Genomic DNA, 19,667 nt, shown 5'->3' with positions numbered 1-19,667 from the left:
AAAGGCTTGGTCAAGAGCAGCAACAGACTGAGTCTATAGAGGTTTCTATACAATCCTGTAATCCGAGAGTCAGCTGGATCCAGATCCAGATGATTTAGACTGTAGTATCCAGTAGTTTCTTACACTTGTTTCTTTAGTCCCTTCATTGTTTTTAAACCTCAGGATCCAGAGGTGGAGGGGCTGCATGGGTTGTGGGTGATTGATGTTTCAGTGAACTCGTACTGTTTTGTTCAAGAGAGGAAAAAAGAAAGACACTGAAGAAAACAAAGAATAGTAGAAGCACTGGAGAGGATTTTCGTGCCGTACCACAACTGGCAAACAGGCAACCTCAGACCCAGGTGTGAAAACGAATGATTTGGTGAAATTTTGGTTGCTGTGGATGTGTTTCCTTTTCTTACTGGATATTCTGGTAGCATTTTCATACACACATCCTGAGACTGTATAAAGTTGGAATATCCAAATAAAAAACGAGACAAAAGGACTACTTCAAATAGCGATCATGAAAAAAAAGAGGTACAGTCACAGTAAATGAGTTGTGGACAACTCAGTGGAAGAGGACGCTAATAAATACCACAAAAAAGAGAAACAGGAAGGATCTCATAACTTAAAACTGTCTTCTTTTTTGTGAAAATCCCATCATTATGTGTTATTAAGTTATTAAGCACTAGTTTTTGTTTTTCAAATTTTGTGTTTGAGGCTGAGTTTAGACGGGGACAGTATGAACTCCTAAAGTTGCCCCTCCACCTTTTTTCTGTTCTTGTAGTTGATGCTGTGCTGCTGTAGCATTTATCCTCTATTTATAACTCTCTTTATCCAATCCCAGTTCCACTATAGTAAACACTTGCAGAGACCAGTGGAAACCAAACAAGCCCAGCCCAGCACAGATGGAAGTCTGATTTCACAGAGGTGTCTTCAAACCCAGAATGATCTGTTGCTGCCCTTAGTGAATGGATAGCAGGTGACATCAAGGCTTGAAGAAGGGTTCCAGACTGGACCAGGCTCGATTTGGGTCAGAGGTTAGAAGGCAGAGCCGGTAATGGCATTGAGCTGCTTCATCAGCCCTTCTAGACTGGCCATCTGCTCAGACAGATCATCCTGCTCGTAAACCTGGAAGACAAAAAAAAAGTAGAGCAGGTTATGTGACCATGAGCTTAAAAAAAACTGCCTGAATTTATGTGTGGTAACTTTTTGGAAGTCTGGAGTTTGAAGCCTGCAGTTCATAGTGGCTGTATTGTATTTTATCATTCCTCCCAATCCATAAACTGATGCACTGACAAAATCACTATTAAAAATATCAAAAATTCCAATTGACACCAAGACCATTCTTTATAGATAAAGGACTGGACAGCTGGCTGATAATTTCAATAACAATGCTGATATTTCCTGTAGCTACCTCAAAATAAATGGCTACCAGTCATTTGCCAGTGGGAAGCTTTCAGCTTATGGAGTGTGAATCAACATGGATGCTGATGAACTTTTGGTATCTTTTATTGATAACAGAATTAATCCTCCTGAAGTTGTTGCCCACGTGGCCTCTGGGTCAAGGAACAGGACTATTAGATTCATGGAGGATGAACACGGGAATGCTGAGTGTCAAAGGGGAAGAAGACCTAAACCAGTTTATTAATTTATGACCTGCTTTCACAGATCAGCACTGGCACTGACCTACAACTGACCATTTTGAGAACCTTTACATGATCTAGACTTCAAGGACTCACACAGGGAACACAGGAATTGAGGTTACAATGCAGAGCTAAATACAAATCAACTGGTACATATGTTCCATTTATGATATAAAAGGGAAGTATCAACTTTGAGCATGCCAACTTTCGATGTGTGGACAACAAATTCAGAACTCACAGGAACTATTTCCTCATGTCAAGAAATTAAGTGTGTGATATCTTTCTAAAGCATGAATCAAAATTTTGTTGTAACAGTTTTGTTGTAGACACAAACCCATTTTTCAGTGACACTGCTGATAATTGGGGAAACATTGGTTGGCGAAAGCTCTTGATTCAACCTGGGGGCTACTGAAACAAATTTTTCACCAGATGTCAGTAACAAGTCAGTAACAAGTCAAGCCAAGTAATCCGCAAATATAAAGAAATCAAAACAAATAAATTCATAAATTAAGTTATGTGAAATAAAGTGGAATGACACAGGCAAGAAGTATTGAACACGTGAAGAACAGGAGGTGCAAAAAGGCATGGAAAGCCAAGAAACCAACTGAAATCTGTCAGTATTTCGAATCCAATCCTGATATTAATTTGCACTGATACCCCCTATCAGTGCAAATAGGGGTTTAGTTTAGTCCTGCTGCACGGTGGCGCAGCAGGTAGTGCGCGTGCCTCACAGCAAGAAGGTTGCCGGTTCGATCCCCGGGTCAGGCGGGGCCTCTCTGTGTGAAGTTTGCATGTTCTTCCTGTGCATGCGTGGGTTCTCTCCGGGTACTCCCACAGACCAAAAACATGCTCATTAGGTTAATTGATGACTCTAAATTGTCCGTAGGTGTGAGTGTGAATGTTTGTTTGTCCTTGAATGTGGCCCTGCAATCGGCTGGCGACCGGTTCAGGGTGTACCCCGCCTCTCGCCCATTGTAGCTGGGATAGGCTCCAGCCCCCCGCAACCCCGAAAGGGATAGGCGGTATAGATAATGGATGGATGGTTTAGTCCTAATTGATGGCCGATAAAAAGGTTTCTCATTATTAAGGTGTCACAAATGAAACATCTCATGATGGGCAAAACCAAAGAGCTCTTGCAAGACCTTCACAGCTTCATTGCGGCAAAACATATTGATGGCGTTGGTTACAGATTAATTTCTGAACTTCTGAACGTCCTGGTGAGCACCTTTGGGGCCATTGTGCAGAAGTAGAAAGGACATCATTTCACCTGAAACCAGCCACGACTAGGTGCCCCTCGCAAGATTTCTGACAGAGGAGTCAAAAGAATCTGAAGAGTTGTCCAAAAGCCAAGGACCACTCATGGAGAGCTTTGAAAGACCTGGAGTCAGCAGGTATACTAGTTTCAAAGAACACAACAAGTAATGCACTCAACTGCCATGGCCTCTATACACGCTCACCAAGCATGACCCACTACTGAAAAAAAAAAAAAAAAAAAACACATTGAAGCTCATTTGAAGTTTGCTGCAAAACGTTTGGACAAGCCAATGAAATAATGGGAGAATATAGTCTTGTCAGATGACACCAAAATTGAACTTTCTAGATGTCACAGCACACACCATGTTTGGAAGAGAAATGGCACTACACATCACCCCAAAAACACCATACCAGCAGTGAAGGTTGGAGGTGGGAATATCGTGGTGTGGGGTTGTTTTTCAGCACATGGTACTGGCAGACTTGATAATTGAAGGAAGAATGAATGGAGAAATGTCCAGAGACATTCTTGATAATGATCTGCTGCCATCCACTGGGATGCTGAGGCTGAAGCGAGGGTGGCCATTTCAGCAAGACAGTGATCCCAAACACACAGCCAAGGAAACTGGTAAATTGGTTTGGTTTCAGGGAAAGAAAATGAAGCTGCTAGAGTGGCCCAGTCTCCCCACTTAAATCCGATTGGAAATCTATGGAAAGAACTGAAGATCAGAGTTCATAGAAGGAGAGAAGAGAGTTTGTGTGGAGAACGATTGGGCCAAAATCACACGTGAGAAATTTCTGTTGGTTGACTAATAGATTGATTGACTAATCATTCAGAGCTACTGTGTTTACCAGAATTTGGAAAGATAAGAATTTACTTTTTGAAAATGGAGACAAAACTACAGTTAAAATGTAACATTGTATTTTATAGAGCACATTTGGAAGAGTTACTTAATAGTGTATTAAATGCTGACATTCTTAGTTGATTCTTTCATTAGTCAATTCATAGACAACTTACAGTCAACAATGAAGATCTAAGCCTAAGCCACATTAACAGAAACAGCTGGTGGTAAATTGACAGCATGACAACAGTTGTCTTAAATATGACCTGAGACAGGGAATTTCAAACCCTTAAGAACCTGTTCACTAGAGAATTTGCTGACAGCAGGATGGAGGGCATTCCAGTGGACCTGGAATGGCAACTGAGCAGACTGAGAAGGGCAGAATGGCCCCAGAGTCTGAGGAAGGAGCAGGGGGCCAAGTGATCTCTCTAAAGGCCCATTTATACCCTCCGGATCCGGACGAAATCCGTCCGTCCGTCCCACACGTTGCCTCTGTAGGGGGCCTTCATACCTCTGTCCGTTTTCAGCGTTTTGTCAGTGTGTCCTCTAGGGGGCAATGTCGAGTCATAAATTATAGAGCCGTTGTCATGGCAGCTGTTGCCCTGTCAACACTTCTGTCAGCATATACCGGCATCAGTAATGGCGTCAGTAGAGGAGGTTATTATAATGACAGTACTGAGAAATAGGAAAAAAAGAAAAAATCAGAGGTCTGCGAGGCGGTGGCATGTAAGGCCACTGAATGAAGGCCAATATGTAAATGGAGAATTTTTCTCACTCGTGTTGCCCATGCGGGAAATGGATGAGGAAAGGCATTTTTCCTACTTTCGGATGTCTGCGCGGCTTTCGACCAGTTGCTTCACCGGTTCTCTTCTTCGTCGGTTTTTAGTTTGACTCATTTTGCTCATTTTAAAGGCCCATTTATACCCTCCGTAAATAACGGACAGATACGGACACTTTGTACTTTGCATTGTATTTTGCGGGTTTGTAGATGGTTACAAAGACTGATCGACAGGGAGACTTTGATTGAATGGCAACATATTCAAAAGATTCAAACTGACCATAAGAGACTCTCTTGCACTGAATGCTATCATTAAACAAAATGGCAACTCCACCTCCTCTCTTATGCATTCTTACTTCACTTATGAAACTGAAATTTGGAGGGGCTGACTAATTGAGAACTGCTGCACAGTTATCTTGTCCTAACCAAGTTTCAGTTAAAAACATAAAATCAAGCTTGTGCTTGATGATAATCGGCGCTGTGGTGGTACAGGGGGACAGGGTGGTTGTAGGGAGTGGGGTGGAATTTGGGGTGACAGAATCCAAGATGGGTGAGGAGTAAGCCTGATGCCAGTGCTGACAAGTTTGTTCATTTGGTCAGTAAACTCCAGCAGGGGGGAGGAGGGTGATGGGATACCCAGTGAAGATGATGAGCTAGATGGAGTTTGAGCAGTTGGAGACGGTGACCTAGGTGGAGTTTTAGTGGTTGGAGTCCACAAGCAGTGGCCCCTGGTGGAGGACATAAGGCATCCACTTTTTTGCTCTGGCATCCATCATGGTTAGAGCATACAGGCGGGGGGAGAGTCAGTTCTCCTTCATGTTTTGGTGTTTGCTGCTTTTGTTTGGATTCCTTTTGTCTCTTGTCCTTGGGAGTGGGAACGCAGGAAGAAAGATAGGTTTGAGGCAAAAAGTTTTACTCCTGACCTGTTTAGGGAAAGTCCATCTCCTTTGAAAAAATGTCTGCGGTCCCAGAAAAAATTAAAATTGTCAATAAAATGCACTGAGTAGACATCGCATGCAGTTGAAAGCCATCTGTTTACTGCCAACAATTTGCTGAATCTCTCTCTTCCTCTGACTGGTGGGAAAGGCTCAGTGAAGAAGATTTCAGCATTCAGAGAGCTCACTGTATTTAGCAGTTTACTGCACTTCAGATTGTCATTTCGCAATATCATTTGCCCCCGTGTGCAGTAGAAGGTATTTCAAAGTTGGAATATCTGCAACAATACTAAGGATTCTGTCTGTCATGTTGGAGACTGTACAATCAGGAAAGCACAACACTTGTGTGTTTCTGCTGTACATGCTTCCCACATCTTTAATAGCAGAATCACCAACAACCAGAGTCTCAGGACCAGGCAGTAGCTTTCCTTGTAGCTTTCTATCTTCTGACTTGGGCGGCACGGTGGAGCAGCAGGTAGTGCGCGTGCCTCACAGCAAGAAGGTCACTTGTTCGATCCCCAGGTCGGGCAGGGCCATTCTGTGTGAAGTTTGCATGTTCTTCCCGTGCATGTGTTGGTTCTCTCTGGGCACTCCAGCTTCCTTCCACAGACCAAAAACATGCTCATTAGATTAATTGGTGACTCTAAAATTGTGTGAGCGTGAATGGTTGTATGTCTGTATATGTTGCCCTGCGATCAGCTGGCGACCGGTTCAGGGTGTACCCCGCCTCTTGCCCGTTGACAGGGATAGTCGGGATGGATGGATGGATGGATCTTCTGACTTCCTGTCAGGCCTTACCCTTCTCTGTGAGTTCGAGAAGTTATCCAGGTTTTCAGTCGGAGATCCAGGGTCCTGCAGTAGTGGAGCAAACTGATTTTGTAACTTCACACTAGCTGGTTTGGGAGCTTTGTTGCTTATCTTCCCTTTAGCTTTTATCCACAGCTGTGTCTGTGTCACTCTGCACAGGTGTTGAGGAGGATGATAACACAGGCCAGCCTGTCGCATCACAGATCTCTGGGCGCTGGGTTCTACCTGTTGGATGTCTCCCCATATCAGCTGATTTACTCTTGGGCTTTGCCCTGAGAGCATTCCAGGGAGGACTGATACTGGCAGATTTATTACCCGGTACACAGCCCCTTAGTTTTGTGGGAGCTGTGTCAGAGCTAACTTCCACAATGTCTGTTCACTTCTGCCTTTCTTTCCAGACGCTGAACTTAAGTTTACAACACTGCAACCTGCTGCAGAAGTTTGTTGAGGTCATCTGTGGTGAAAGGAGGCATCTTGGTGCTAGTAGACTTTAGCTGCCAGCAGGCTTTTTCTGTTGGTAGGCCAAAGCAGGCTTTTTCTCTCAGTAGGCCAGAAAAAGGAGTGTATCCGTGAAATATCAGAGGTCGTGAAGGTCATCCACAACTTTTAAATATTTGTCCATTAAATATGTCTTTAGATGACCAATTCAGCCAAACATGAAAACTTTAAAGTTTAAGGAAAATTAAAATAAACACAGAAAACAGGATGGGAAATCACGAGCCCAGACAAGAAGCAGCTAGGAGGAGGAGGAGTGAGCTGAAGGAAGGAAGGAAGGAAGGAAGGAAGGAAGGAAGGAAGGAAGGAAGGAAGGAAGGAAGGAAGAGGAAGACTGCTGTTCACAGTTTTGGGTAGGCAACTGAAAAAGCCTCTTGCCGGCTCTAGAACAGGTTTCTTTCACCTGTTCCAGAGCTGGCAAGAGGCTGATCTGGTAGCCAGAGGAAGATTGGCAGTGACAATCATTGCTGACCTGCTAACTGGAGGAGATTGTAGTTCAAGGTCAAAATATCTGAGGAAAGTTGGACAAGCAATTACTTTTTTCTTCACAAAAAAAGAACATAAAATAAAATAGTCAAGTGACAGATCCTTCTGGGTGGTCTCTGAATGCAACAAACTCATAATGATGGAAATACCCAATGTGCTAAACTGGCTTAGTTGCAAGGACAAATGCATTTGGATAAAGTTAATGCTCTTTGGCGGAGTTTTGGTGCTCAACTGGCAGGTTCCACAAGACCACATTCTGGCAATGACATGCAGGAAAGTTTTGTGGTGAGTGAGCTAATGACTAAGATGATGAAACTTCATTCTAAAGGACAACTCAGAACTCAGAACTGAATCTCATGCCCCAACGTCCATCCAGCCACGCAGCTCTGTGCTTTCAAACGTGAAATTATTTGCTACGTGGTTTTGCTGTGGAACCAGCTGATGTGACAAACTACAACACGAACTTGTTGAGCTGCAAAGCAACAACAAGCTCAAAGCTATGTACAATAATCTCCATCTGCTTGGGTTATATAAACTGTATGTATGTCCTGAGGACTTTTGCAATTGTGAGAGGTCATGCAATGATGCTTTCATCTTTGTTTGGGACAACCTACTACTGTGAGCAGTTCTTTTCTAAACTGACTCTTGCAAAGACGCTATGGTTCAGTTTAACACTGACTGAACCAAACCTGGAAAAACAGCTGCAAGTAGCATCAATCTGACATCAGATGCTTTGTGAAAGAGAATTAGGTCCATCAATCACAGTAGAGGTTAGTGTGATGTGTTTAATATTTTAGTATGGCCCACAAAGGATTGGATTGAAACAGTAAAATTGAAACAGGCTTTGAAAAGATTCCCCACCCCTGATCTCCCATGCACAAGAAGTGCATTTGATAAACTTTAGCTCCCCCAAGAGATCACCAGGACAACAAGGCAGACCGTCACAGCTAAGCCGCCCGAAAGTGACCGTCGGTACGTCGGTACAGAGAAGAGAAGTTAAACATAAAAATCTCATTGAAATTAAAACAACCACTGCAATAGTACAACAAGATAGGAGAATTAAATGTGGACTCCTTAACATCAGATCTCTGTCCTCTAAAGCTGTTTTAGTAAATGAGTTAATATCAGACCATAATATTGATTTATTTTGTCTGACTGAAACCTGGCTGCGTCCTGAAGAGTATGTGAGTCTAAATGAAGCTACCCCTCCGGGCCATATTAATACTCACTTTCCTCGAGGCAACGGCAGAAGAGGTGGAGTTGCAGCCATTTTTGACTCAAGCCTTTTGATCAACCCTAAACCTAAACTCGATTATAAGTCATTTGAAAGCCTTGTTCTCACTCTTTCTCATGAAAAATGGAAAACAGTGCAGCCAGTTTTATTTGTTATAGTATACCGCTCTCCTGGTCCTTACTCCGAATTTATAGCTGAGTTCTCGGAGTTTCTATCAGGTTTAGTCCTTAAAGCAGATAAAGTAATTATTGTAGGTGACTTTAATGTACATGTCGATGTTGATAATGACTCTTTTCCTCGGACTATCATTTAATAACTTTTGAATTCATATTACCAGACTACCAGCCAGTAGGTAAAAATTCTTACACCAGACTCCTGTCTGATAGTACTGTAGCTAAATTTAAGGATATGATCCCATCAGTATTAAATTCAATGCCATGTCTCAATACAACAGAGGATTCCTAGGCTAACGTTAGTCCCTCCCAGATTGACTACCTGGTTGATAGTGCTACAGGTTCATTGCTTATGACACTTGACTCTGTTGCTCCCCTAAAAAAGAAGAAAATTAAACAGAGGAGGTTAGCTCCATGGTATACTCCTCAAACCCGCAAATTAAAGCAAACATCACGGAAAATAGAAAGGAAATGGCGTTCTACCAATTTGGAAGAATTTCGGTTCCCTGGCAAGACAGTCTTAAAATATACAGGAAAGCCCTCCACAGTGCCAGGGCAGCCTATTACGCTGCACTAATAGAGGAAAATCAAAACAATCCCAGGTTTCTCTTCAGCACTGTAGCCAGGCTGACAGAGAGCCATAATTCTGTTGAACCATGTATTCCTTTAGCTCTGAACAGTAATGACTTCATGAGCTTCTTTAATGATAAAATTCTAACTATTAGAGATAGAATTAGAGATAGAATGTTGACGGCTCCTGCCGTCAACAGGTACTGTTTTGTCTTCAAACACAGAAACCGTAGAAACTGTTATACAGTCTGTCGCAGTCTTAGACTGTTTTACTCCTGTCGACCTTCACCAACTAATTTCAATAATTTCATCATCAAAATCATCAACCTGTATTTTAGATCCCATCCCGACTAAGCTGTTTAAAGAAGTATTACCTTTAATTGACTCTTCAGTATTAGACATGATCAATCTGTCTTTATGAACAGGCTACGTACCACAGTCCTTTAAAGTAGCTGTGATAAAACTGCAACTTAAAAAGCCTACTCTTGATCCAGGGGTTTTAGCCAACTATAGACCGATATCCAACCTTCCCTTTCTCTCAAAAACTCTTGAGAAAGCAGTTGCCAATCAGCTATGTCAGTTTGTTCACGTTAATGACGACTCCTCTGTGCTCATTAAAGTCAGCTCCACAGGGTTCTGTGCTTATGCATGCTTCCTTTAGGGAAGATTATCAGGAAGCACTCAATAAATTTTCATTGATATGCAGATGATACCAGCTATATTTATCAATGAAGCTAGAAGAAAACAATCAGTTAAATAGACTACAAGCGTGTCTTCAGGACATAAAGACCTGGATGACCTTCAGTTTTCTGATGCTAAACTTGAACAAAACTGAAGTTTGTAGGCCCTAAACATCTTAGAAACTCACTCTCTGAGAAACTCACTCATCTTAGAAAACTCACTCTCTGATGACATAGCAGTTATGGATGGCATTGCGCTGGTCTCCAGCACCACTGTAAAGAATCTGGGAGTTATCTTTGATGAGGACATGTCCTTTAAATCCCATGTAAAACAAATTTCAAGGAATGCCTTTTACACCTACGTAACATTGTAAAAATCAGGCACATCCTCTCTCAAAATGATGCAGAAAAACTAGTCCATCCATTCGTAACTTCCAGGCTGGATTATTACAATTCCTTACTATCAGGCTGCCCAAATTCATTGCTAAATATTCTCCAGTTGCTCCAGAACACTGCAGCACGTGATCTGACACTGACACAAATTCCCTTGGATTGCTTCTGAACATTTATATTGTCAGCAATAAACTGTTTGCACTGATCACTGTTTCCCGATCTGCTTTTGGGTTCTACAAGCTACACCCATTATGACACTCTGCTGCTTTGAGAGAAGGGAAACCTGGTGTCGCTATGGGCGCTATGTATGAGGAGCGAGGAAATGCACTCTGCCTGGCCCCGCTGCTTAAAAAACAACTGAAAAAAATTCCGCCAGGGAGATCATGGCAGTGAGTGGGCATGGGTGAGGGCCGGAAACGATGGAGCAACGTGTTGTCTGATCGAGCTCTTAACTCGATCAGACAACACGTTGCTCATCAGAAACACACATCATGCCACCAAAAGTGTCTGTCAACAGACTCTTATTTCAGTGGTTGCACAATAAATGGAAACATTCAGATAAATGTAAATGATACAAATTAGCGGTAATATGCAGACACAGAGTAGCAAGCTTGTGTGTAGGAAATGTTTATGTGTTGCCTGGCAACAGCCTTGCCTCCCTTCCAGTTGCGGAAATATTTCTGTTGACGGAGCCAAATAAATGATTAAATAAACAAACAAATCATAATCTCTTGTCACTTATTACTGTTAACAAATAAAATGCACTTGTAGAACTTTTGTATAAAAGCAATATCACACTCGAGGTTGTGCTGTCTGAAAATCAGCATTGGTGTGATTATCTGTGATTATCTCCGAATCACACCAGTGCTGATATTCAGAACTTCCTCTCATGTAACATTGCTTAAATACAGTGGTGGACAGTTACAAAGTAAATGTACTTGAGTACTGTACTTAAGTACAGTTTTTGAGTATCTGTACTTTACTTGAGTATTATTTTAGGGGGGATACTTCTACTACTCACTACATTTGAAGGACAAATATTGTACTTTTTACTCCACTACATTTCTATTGATGCTCTCGTTACTCGCTACTTTTGCACTTCTGAGAAATTAACTTTTGCTGATTCGTGTATGGTTCGTCTTAGCCGCATTGCCGTACCTGTTCTACGTCATACCATATGTCGTGTTCAAAACGAAACTTAATTTTGGTGGTGTGGATGCGTGTGGAGGAAAATGAATGAAGAAATGGAGGAAGAAACTGCTAGAGATAATCCCCCCAAGCACCTGTGGCCTTATCTCAAGCCTGATGTTTGAGATTGTTGACACCAAAATGGATTCCTTTCAGTTCAGAATCAGAATCAGAATCAGAAAAATCATGGCAGTGAGTGGGCATAGGTGAGGGCCGGAAACGATGGAGCAACGTGTTGTCTGATCGAGCTCTTAACTCATCAGAAACACACATCATGCCACCAAAGTGTCTGTCAACAGACTCTTATTTCAGTGGTTGCACAATTTGGAAACATTCAGATAAATGTAAATGATACAAAGTAGCGGTAATATGCAGACACAGAGTAGCAAGCTTGTGTGTAGGAACAAATTATATCATGGCCTACAAAAACTCGTCATCCAACCTGAAAAAGCCTGTCGCAGTATGTAAGGAGAGCTAGCTAGCTTAACATTAAATTGCAGATAAACATTTCAAACGTAATTGTCTGTGCTTGTAGTATCATAGTTGCTATTTTTAAACGGTTTAAAAATATGGCGGTCGCAGTGCAGTTGAATGATTAAGTTGACTTTCTGTTCATGTTTTTTATGCAATTCATATCCAAGAGTCCAAGGTAGTATAGGTAGTATAAGGTAGTGTGTGTGTGTGCGCGTGCGCACGTGCGTGCACCCATTAGTGAGGCGGGGCTGTCTTTGATGTGGATTATTCAGATAATTTTTGGCAGTTTAATTTTAATTTGAGATAATGTTCACATCTGTTATTTCATCAGAGGCAAAGCAGTTCATTTAAAAATAGTAATCTAAAAGCTAATTAGCTAACAAAAGGATACACTGAATGTTACAATAAATGTCTGTGTTGTGAGGCTTCTTGCCTTTATTTGTTTATTTTTGAGCAAACTTAGTAATAGTAAATAGTAAAGTAAACTAAGTAATATTTTGACTAAGCTACTTTTACTTGTATTGGAGAAATATTTGACAAGGAGTATCTGTTCTTTTACTCAAGTAGTGAGGTTGTGTACTCTGTCCTCCTCTGCTTAAATATATTCATCACGAAATTGACATGTCTTGCATCACAGATGTTGCTCAATATTTATCTCAGTAACTGCCAGATAATACTGTCATGTAGCTAGCTGACAAAGCTAATGTTAGGTAATATCTGACCCATTTAGATTGAAGAGGAAAGGAGGTAATATGAAATATGGTTAAAATATCTATTTAACACCCGATCAAATTGCTGTTTAACAGTGATTTAAATGGGGATGATTTTAAATCACATCACATCACAAAATTAACAAAATATACTATACAAACATCATAGAACATAATACTAATAACATCAATCTATGACTGTTGATTCAGCTAGCATTATTATTTTCAATTCATTCAGTCATTCGAGTCATTCTAAACTGCATAACTACTGTTAATTCTGGTCAGGCTGTTCAGTTTAATGTTTAATGTTTTGCTAGGCCTCCTAAAACTATATTTCTTTGGACATTCTGTTGCAGCTTGTGATGAATCGTGACTTCCTGTTTCCATAGCTAGTTGCTTTTGGTGCTACAAATGTTTCATAACGACTTACACATGGCTTAAATCCTTACTTATGGAGTCAGATAGGTGTCACACAGAAGGACTCAAAAATTAATTTTCAGATTTATATTTAATTGACCCCACAGGAATATTTTTCAGTGCACAAAAAAATCCATTCATCCATCCATTGTCTAAACTATGTGTTTTTAATAGGGCTCTCAGTTTAACGCGTTAATTAGATTAATTAATTACACTGCAAATTAACGCGCTATAAAAATTAACACAATTAATCATGAGTGTAGGGCTGGGCGATAAAAACAATAGCGATATGTCTCGCGATAGACACGTCGTCACTATCAATAAAAAATGCGTTCGATAAAACACTTGATAATTTTTTTTTTCTTCGTCGGAAGAAACCTAAAGTTGCGAAGCGAGGTTGGTTGCATGAACAAAGGCACTCGCTCTCAGGTAACCGAGCAACGTAGGGAGTAATCGCTGATCAGTGAGAGAGACACGCTAACACGCCAATCATGTAACGGTATCATGTTCGGTTGCGCCATGTCGTTGTCACGTGTTTGTTGCTCCGTGAGGAGTGAGATGAGAAATAGAAAGTGAGCGCTGCAGCAAGCGAAGAAATCGTCGATAGAACAGGGAAAGTCAGCTCGTCAGTATGGAGTTTTTTGGATTTTATAAGTCGGACCGTAGTCAGACCAATGTGGTCTGTAACTTATGCAAGACTGTCGTCCCCACCAAGACCGGTAAATACCACAAACTTGTTTAACCACCTTAGCCGTGCTCACTCTTTGGAGCGCAGCCGTATTCGCCAACGTCCGCCAACCGCAGCACCACCGCACAAGCAGCAGACCACCATGCAGAGGTATCTGCTTCAGTGCCTGATGACAAATCATCTAAAAGGCACAAAGATGTAACGGAGGCAGCGGCATATCATATAGCTAAAGACATGCTTCACTGAGCACTGAGGAGAAGACAGGTTACAAACATCTCTTACACGTGCTTTTAAAAAAACAACAACAAAAAAACACACTTGCAATAAAAATATAATTGAATAGTTCATGTTTGTTTAGAGTAACAAGAGTGACTAAAGTTGTTCATATGTCTAGGCTGGTTTTATAATTCAGTCAAGTCCACCTCAGTTTCTGCTATGTTTCCAAAACACTGCACATATCTGAAAACATTTTATTCAGCAGAAGGTGAATCAGCTTGTGAACTTTCTGTACTAAACCTGCAGAAAAAAAGTTCCCAGGTTTCTCTCTGTTTACATTTTTACATTTATTATTTGAGCGTTTTCCATGGTTATGTTGACATTTCCTTTCCTTTCTGCCTTTATAGCTGAGGGGATTATAATCAGAGGAAGGTTCAATTTAAAATAAAAATGTTTAAATTGAATGTATTTTTCTCCTGGTCCTTATTTTAAATAGGTCATTAAAAAATCAATAATTATCGATATGACCAATATAAAACACTTATATCGCAATAGAGTTTTCAGCCATATCGCCCAGCCCTACATGAGTGGCAAGTCAATGCACAAGTATTTTAAATTTTGCCCTTTGAGTGACCCGTAGGCTGCAGTGGCAGGTTGCATCCTACCTGCACCACTAGTCAAAAGCAGGGTGACAACAGACATGGATGCGAGCGAGGCAAGCCTACTTGGACCTTTGAACGGCAAGTTTATTTATAAAAAGAACAAAGACGGGACTATTAACAAGAACGCAGTGATTTGTACCTTGTGTAAAAAAGAATTTTCCTATCACTGTAGCAGCTCCAGCCTGAATTATCATTTAAACGCTAAACATGTAGTTGCTGCTAGTGCCGCTAGTGCTACCGTGAGCTCACTCCGCCAACCCACACTTGCTGAGTTAGGAAAACGAATGAGCAAAGCCACGACAGAAAAACTGACAAACTCAATTGCAAAGTGGGTTGCTGCTGATTGCAGGCCAATTTCAATCGTGGAAGACGAGGGCCTAAAAGAGGCGTTTCAGATAGCGTCATCTGACTCTAATTTCCAGCTACCGTCGAGAACTACAGTGATGAAAAGAATTCACCAGCTGTAATGTGAATGTCAGTGAATTGTAATGTCCTAGAATTCAAATTCTTTATTTGGGGACCTTTAGCAGATATGAGATTAAAATGCGATTAATTAGATTAATTAATTACAAATCCTGTAATTAATTAGATTAATTTTTTTAATCGCCTGAAAGCACTAGCTTTTAAATGTAGTTGTAATTTTCATCAACATTGCTTCAGTCAACAGCATGTTTAGATGTTGTTGCTTTTCTATATGTAGACTATTGAACCTGCATTTATAAACCACTTATGATTTGTGAACTTTACTGCAACTGTGTTAGATTTTGAGACACCCCTGATATGGCCAGTTCACAAATGTATTTTTCTTTCAACAGGGAATTATCTGTAGCCAATCAGGTTAGCTCCTTCTGTTTCAGCCAATCACAGCAGGGTAAATTTGAGGAAATCATTTATTGATTATTGATCATGTAGCATTACATCCATATGCACAATACACAATACTGTAAAAAACTCAGGTGTATAACATTATTCCCTGTATTACCTGTATAGTACTGTTTCTTGTTTTGACATTTAATTTGTTAGAACATCCAAAAGCTGCACAAAAGTGTGACATCTTCTATTATTTAGAACAGGTGAGAGTACCTCTGCAAAATGTCAGGAGCAGAGACACATTGCACAAGCCTGAAAGTGGCATCTGGTCTATATATCTATGGTTTTAAGTCAACCCACAGGTCAACCTCAACATGGAGTCTGGTAGCTGCTAAGTGATGAATCTCTTCGTCATTAAATATGTTTGGGATATAAATGTTTGCTAAGTTAGGTAGCTAATGGATGGATTACTACTACTTACTATCAGGCTGCCCCAATGTTGCTAAATACTCTCCAGCTGATCTAAAGTGCTGCGACACGTATTCTGACAAAAACAAGGAAAAGAGATCATATTTCTCTGATATTAGCCACTCTGCACTGGCTCCCTTTAAAATCCCATCCCATCCCATTTTTTCCCGCTTCATCCGGAGCCGGGTCGCGGGGGCAGCAGTCTGAGCAAGGACGCCCAAACTTCCCTCTCCCCTAGCTCTTCCGGGGGTATCCCGAGGCGTTCCCAGGCCAGCCGAGTGACATAGTCACTCCAGCGTCCCCAGTGTCTCCTCCCGGTGGGACATGCCTGGAACACCTCCCTAGGGAGGCGTCCAGGGGGCATCCGATAGAGATGCCCGAGCCACCTCAGCTGACTCCTCTCGATGTGGAGGAGCACCGACTCTACTCTGAGCTCCTCCCGGGTGACAGAGCTCCTCACCCTATCTCTAAGGGAGCGCCCTGCCACCCTGCGGAGGAAACTCATTTCAGTCGCTTGTATCCGGGACCTCATCTTTCGGTCATGACCCAAAGTTCATGATAGGTACGTAGATTGACCGGTAAATCGAGTAAACCTTCTTCACCACGACAGACCAATACAGCTACCGCAATCCTGTAGCTGCTGCACCGATCCGCCTGTCAATCTCATGCTCCATCCTTACAATAGAATTTAAAATCCTCCTCCTTACATACAAAGTCATAAATGGCCAGGCACCATCTTATCTTAAAGAGCTCATAGTACCCTATTACCCCAGCATTCCCAGAATGCAGGCTTACTTATGGCTCCTAAAGTCTCCAAAAGCAGAATGGGAGCCCAAGCCTTTAGCCATCAAGCTCCTCTCCTGTGACACCATCTTCCAGTCTTTGTCCAGGAGGCAGACACCATCTCTACCTTTAAGAGTAGGATTAAAACTTTGCTTTTTGATGAAGCTTATAGCTAGGGCTGGCACAGGCTATGGGTTATGCTGCTATAGGATTAGACTGTCAGGGGACTTCCAATGATACACAAAGCTCCTATGTTCTTCTCTCTCTCTCGCCATCTGTATGCATGTCCTACCAAGGTATGTTACCAACTTCGCTTCTTCCCCAGAGCCTTTGTACTTTGTCATCTCACAAGTCCCCATGGATAGTGGTTGAACCTGGATTGTGGATTATAGCTACGTCTCCTACCAAGGCCCTGCCTGATATCCAATGCAACTGCTACTACCACTAGTCATACTTCCATTATTATTAGATTCAAAGTGTTGTAATATACTGTACTATGTATTACTAATATGCGCACATATCACATACACAAATACATCATATTTATATACTATGCAATTTATGTAGTACTGACGTGTTGAGGTAAGCGTATCATCCGACTTCCTGTTTCCGGTTGATGCTTTAGTAGTAACGTACGTCTGTCACTCTTGCTTGTCTGAGTGCAATTTGCTATGTCTTTTGTTACAGAGGCTTATTACCCGCTATTTAAAGTAACATAACCAAGGAGGCTGGGTGATTGTTCAAAGGAAGCACAGTCCCGAGCTGAAGCCCATGGTTCAACACCCACCACTTCTTGCTTCTAACAGGTTCTCCCCACTCAGCGACACACCTGCTGTGAAACCAACTCTGATTATTGCCAGCTCCATTTTGAGAAACGTGAAGTTAGCGACACCTACGACCATAGTCAAATGCCTGACAGGGGCCAGAGCGGGCATCATTGAATCAAATTTGAAACTGCTGGCTCAGGACTAGCATAAATACAGTGAGACTGTTATTCACATCGGCAGTAATGTCACCCGGTTAACCAATCGGACGTCATTAAATTAACATGGAATCTTTTTGATGAGTCTTATAGTTAGGGCTGGCTCAGGCTTGCCTTGGACCAGCCACTAGTTATGTTGCCATGGGATTAGGATCTTGGGGGACCTCCAAAGATACACCAAGCTCCTCTGTTCCCCTCTCCCTCTCTATCTGCACACTTTCATGTCCTACCATGGGTAGTTAAAGCACTTGTGGGAGTGGGTTCCGGGTAGTCAGTTTGGGCTGTAAGGACGCCAAGCTGAAGCATGTTCAGTCTCTGCAGAGACAGGTATTCATGTTTTTGACCTCGCCAACTCAAACACTGGATGTTTCTTTCCGTGTTAAGCATGAGGATGGCTTCTACATGGTGTATGCAAGCTCAGGGAACATGAAGTATTTCGAGTGTGGAGATGTGGACCACAAGCGCATCGCTTGCCCGCACAGGCAGCGCGCAGCGGGAGGGCCCACTGTGGCGGCGGGGCCTGCTGCAGCAGCTGGGACTGACAGTGTGGAAGCAAGCGGCGCTGAGGCTGGTTTTGAGGCTGATGACCAGGGGATGAGCAGTGCTGGAGAGCTGTCTGGGGCCGTGAATGGGGGAGAATTGACGGGCAGTGTTGCGGCTGCCCCTGCAGGTGTAGAAGAGGAGAGCAGTGAGCAGCAGACACAGGCTGAAGATGCTGAGTTCAGTGTACTGGAGGGCAAAAAAAAAACGTCTTAAAAAACATGTCACTAGTCTCAGGAAAAGAATGGGAGGGTCCCAACAGTTAACCGGAAAGATGAAAAAATATCAGATCATGATCAGGCAACACTTGGTGTTTCTTCTTTTCTGTCTCTTTCCGCGCTGTCTAGTGGTCTGTCTCTCCTCCACTCATATGCAGGGGTTAAGGGTCACCTCTTTAAACATAAATGGGGGAAGAGATGCACAGAAAAGGGCTTTCACTAAAGAGGTGATAGCACAGAAAAGATTAGATGTAACTTTTCTTCAAGAAGCACACAGTGATACTGTAAATGAAATAGACTGGGGCTTATGGTGGGGAGGACAGTATGTTCTTAGCCATGGGACAAATTTAAGTGCGGGAGTTGCCATTTTATTTTCTCCAAATCTTAATGTTAACATCTTATCCAGTATAGAGATGGTGAATGGGAGAGTCCTTATGGTGAAGGCTGAAATTGAGGAATTTACTTTTATCTTATCCTATAAATGTTTGTGCTCTCAATCAAGGCTCTGACTGTGAACAGCTTTTTAAATTGGTAAAGGAAAAATTAAGCAGCATTGATTCCAGAGAGTGTGTTGTGTTAGGCGGAGACTGGAACTGCTGCACTGATTTCTCCCTGGATAGGACTGGGGAGGAGCTACATCCCCAGTCAGCCTCAGTTTTATCTCAGGTTCTAAAGAGTTTTAATTTAACCGATGTGTAGAGGATGAAGTATCCTGCAGTCAGACAGTACACATGGGTTAAGATATCAGATGGTAGAGTTAGTGCAGCTAGATTAGACAGGTTTTGTGATAATTTTAAACTGTTTTGGGCTTGTTGGAGGTCTAGGAAAGGTGATTTTACTTCCCCTAATCAGCGGTGGGGAAAGCTCAGATTAGGGTGTTCTGTCAACAATATGTATGTAAACTCACTGTTAACATCAGGAGGGCAGTGCAGAAGTGAGAGGAGGAGAAAAGTGACCTGGAAAATATCTCTGTCTCACAAGCAGATCAACAAAACTGAGATCTTTTACATGCCAAAAAGCAAGAACTTAGTGGTTTTCTGCATGAAAAAGCTAAGGGAGCCTTAGTTATAGTTGGATGCACCTACAGCTTTCTTTTTTAACTTGGAGGAATATGCTGTCAGGAAAAAGCAAATGGTGTGTCTTCGTCTTCCTGATGAGAAGGGGACAGCAGACCCAGCCGAGATGAGACAACATGCAGTGGACTTCTACACGGACAGGGCCGAGGTTTGTGATGTAGAGTCTACC

General features: G+C 42.1%; 1 protein-coding gene across 4 annotated transcripts in view; it reads right to left on the bottom strand.

Annotated features, from left to right (window-relative positions):
* Positions 1-500: 500 nt before the first annotated feature.
* The window catches only part of dcc (DCC netrin 1 receptor), a 427,309-nt gene continuing 408,142 nt past the window's right edge, over positions 501-19,667 (bottom strand). For all 4 annotated transcript variants that reach the window (XM_070989802.1, XM_070989803.1, XM_070989805.1 and 1 more), the window contains exon 29: positions 501-1,107. In XM_070989802.1, the coding sequence (XP_070845903.1) occupies positions 1,018-1,107 (90 nt within the window). In that variant the 3' untranslated portion in view covers positions 501-1,017. The remainder of the gene's footprint in view (positions 1,108-19,667) is intronic.

Source organism: Chaetodon trifascialis, chromosome 20 (assembly GCF_039877785.1).
Source record: "Chaetodon trifascialis isolate fChaTrf1 chromosome 20, fChaTrf1.hap1, whole genome shotgun sequence".
NCBI lineage: Eukaryota > Metazoa > Chordata > Actinopteri > Chaetodontiformes > Chaetodontidae > Chaetodon > Chaetodon trifascialis.
This window is presented reverse-complemented; position numbering and strand designations above follow the sequence as displayed.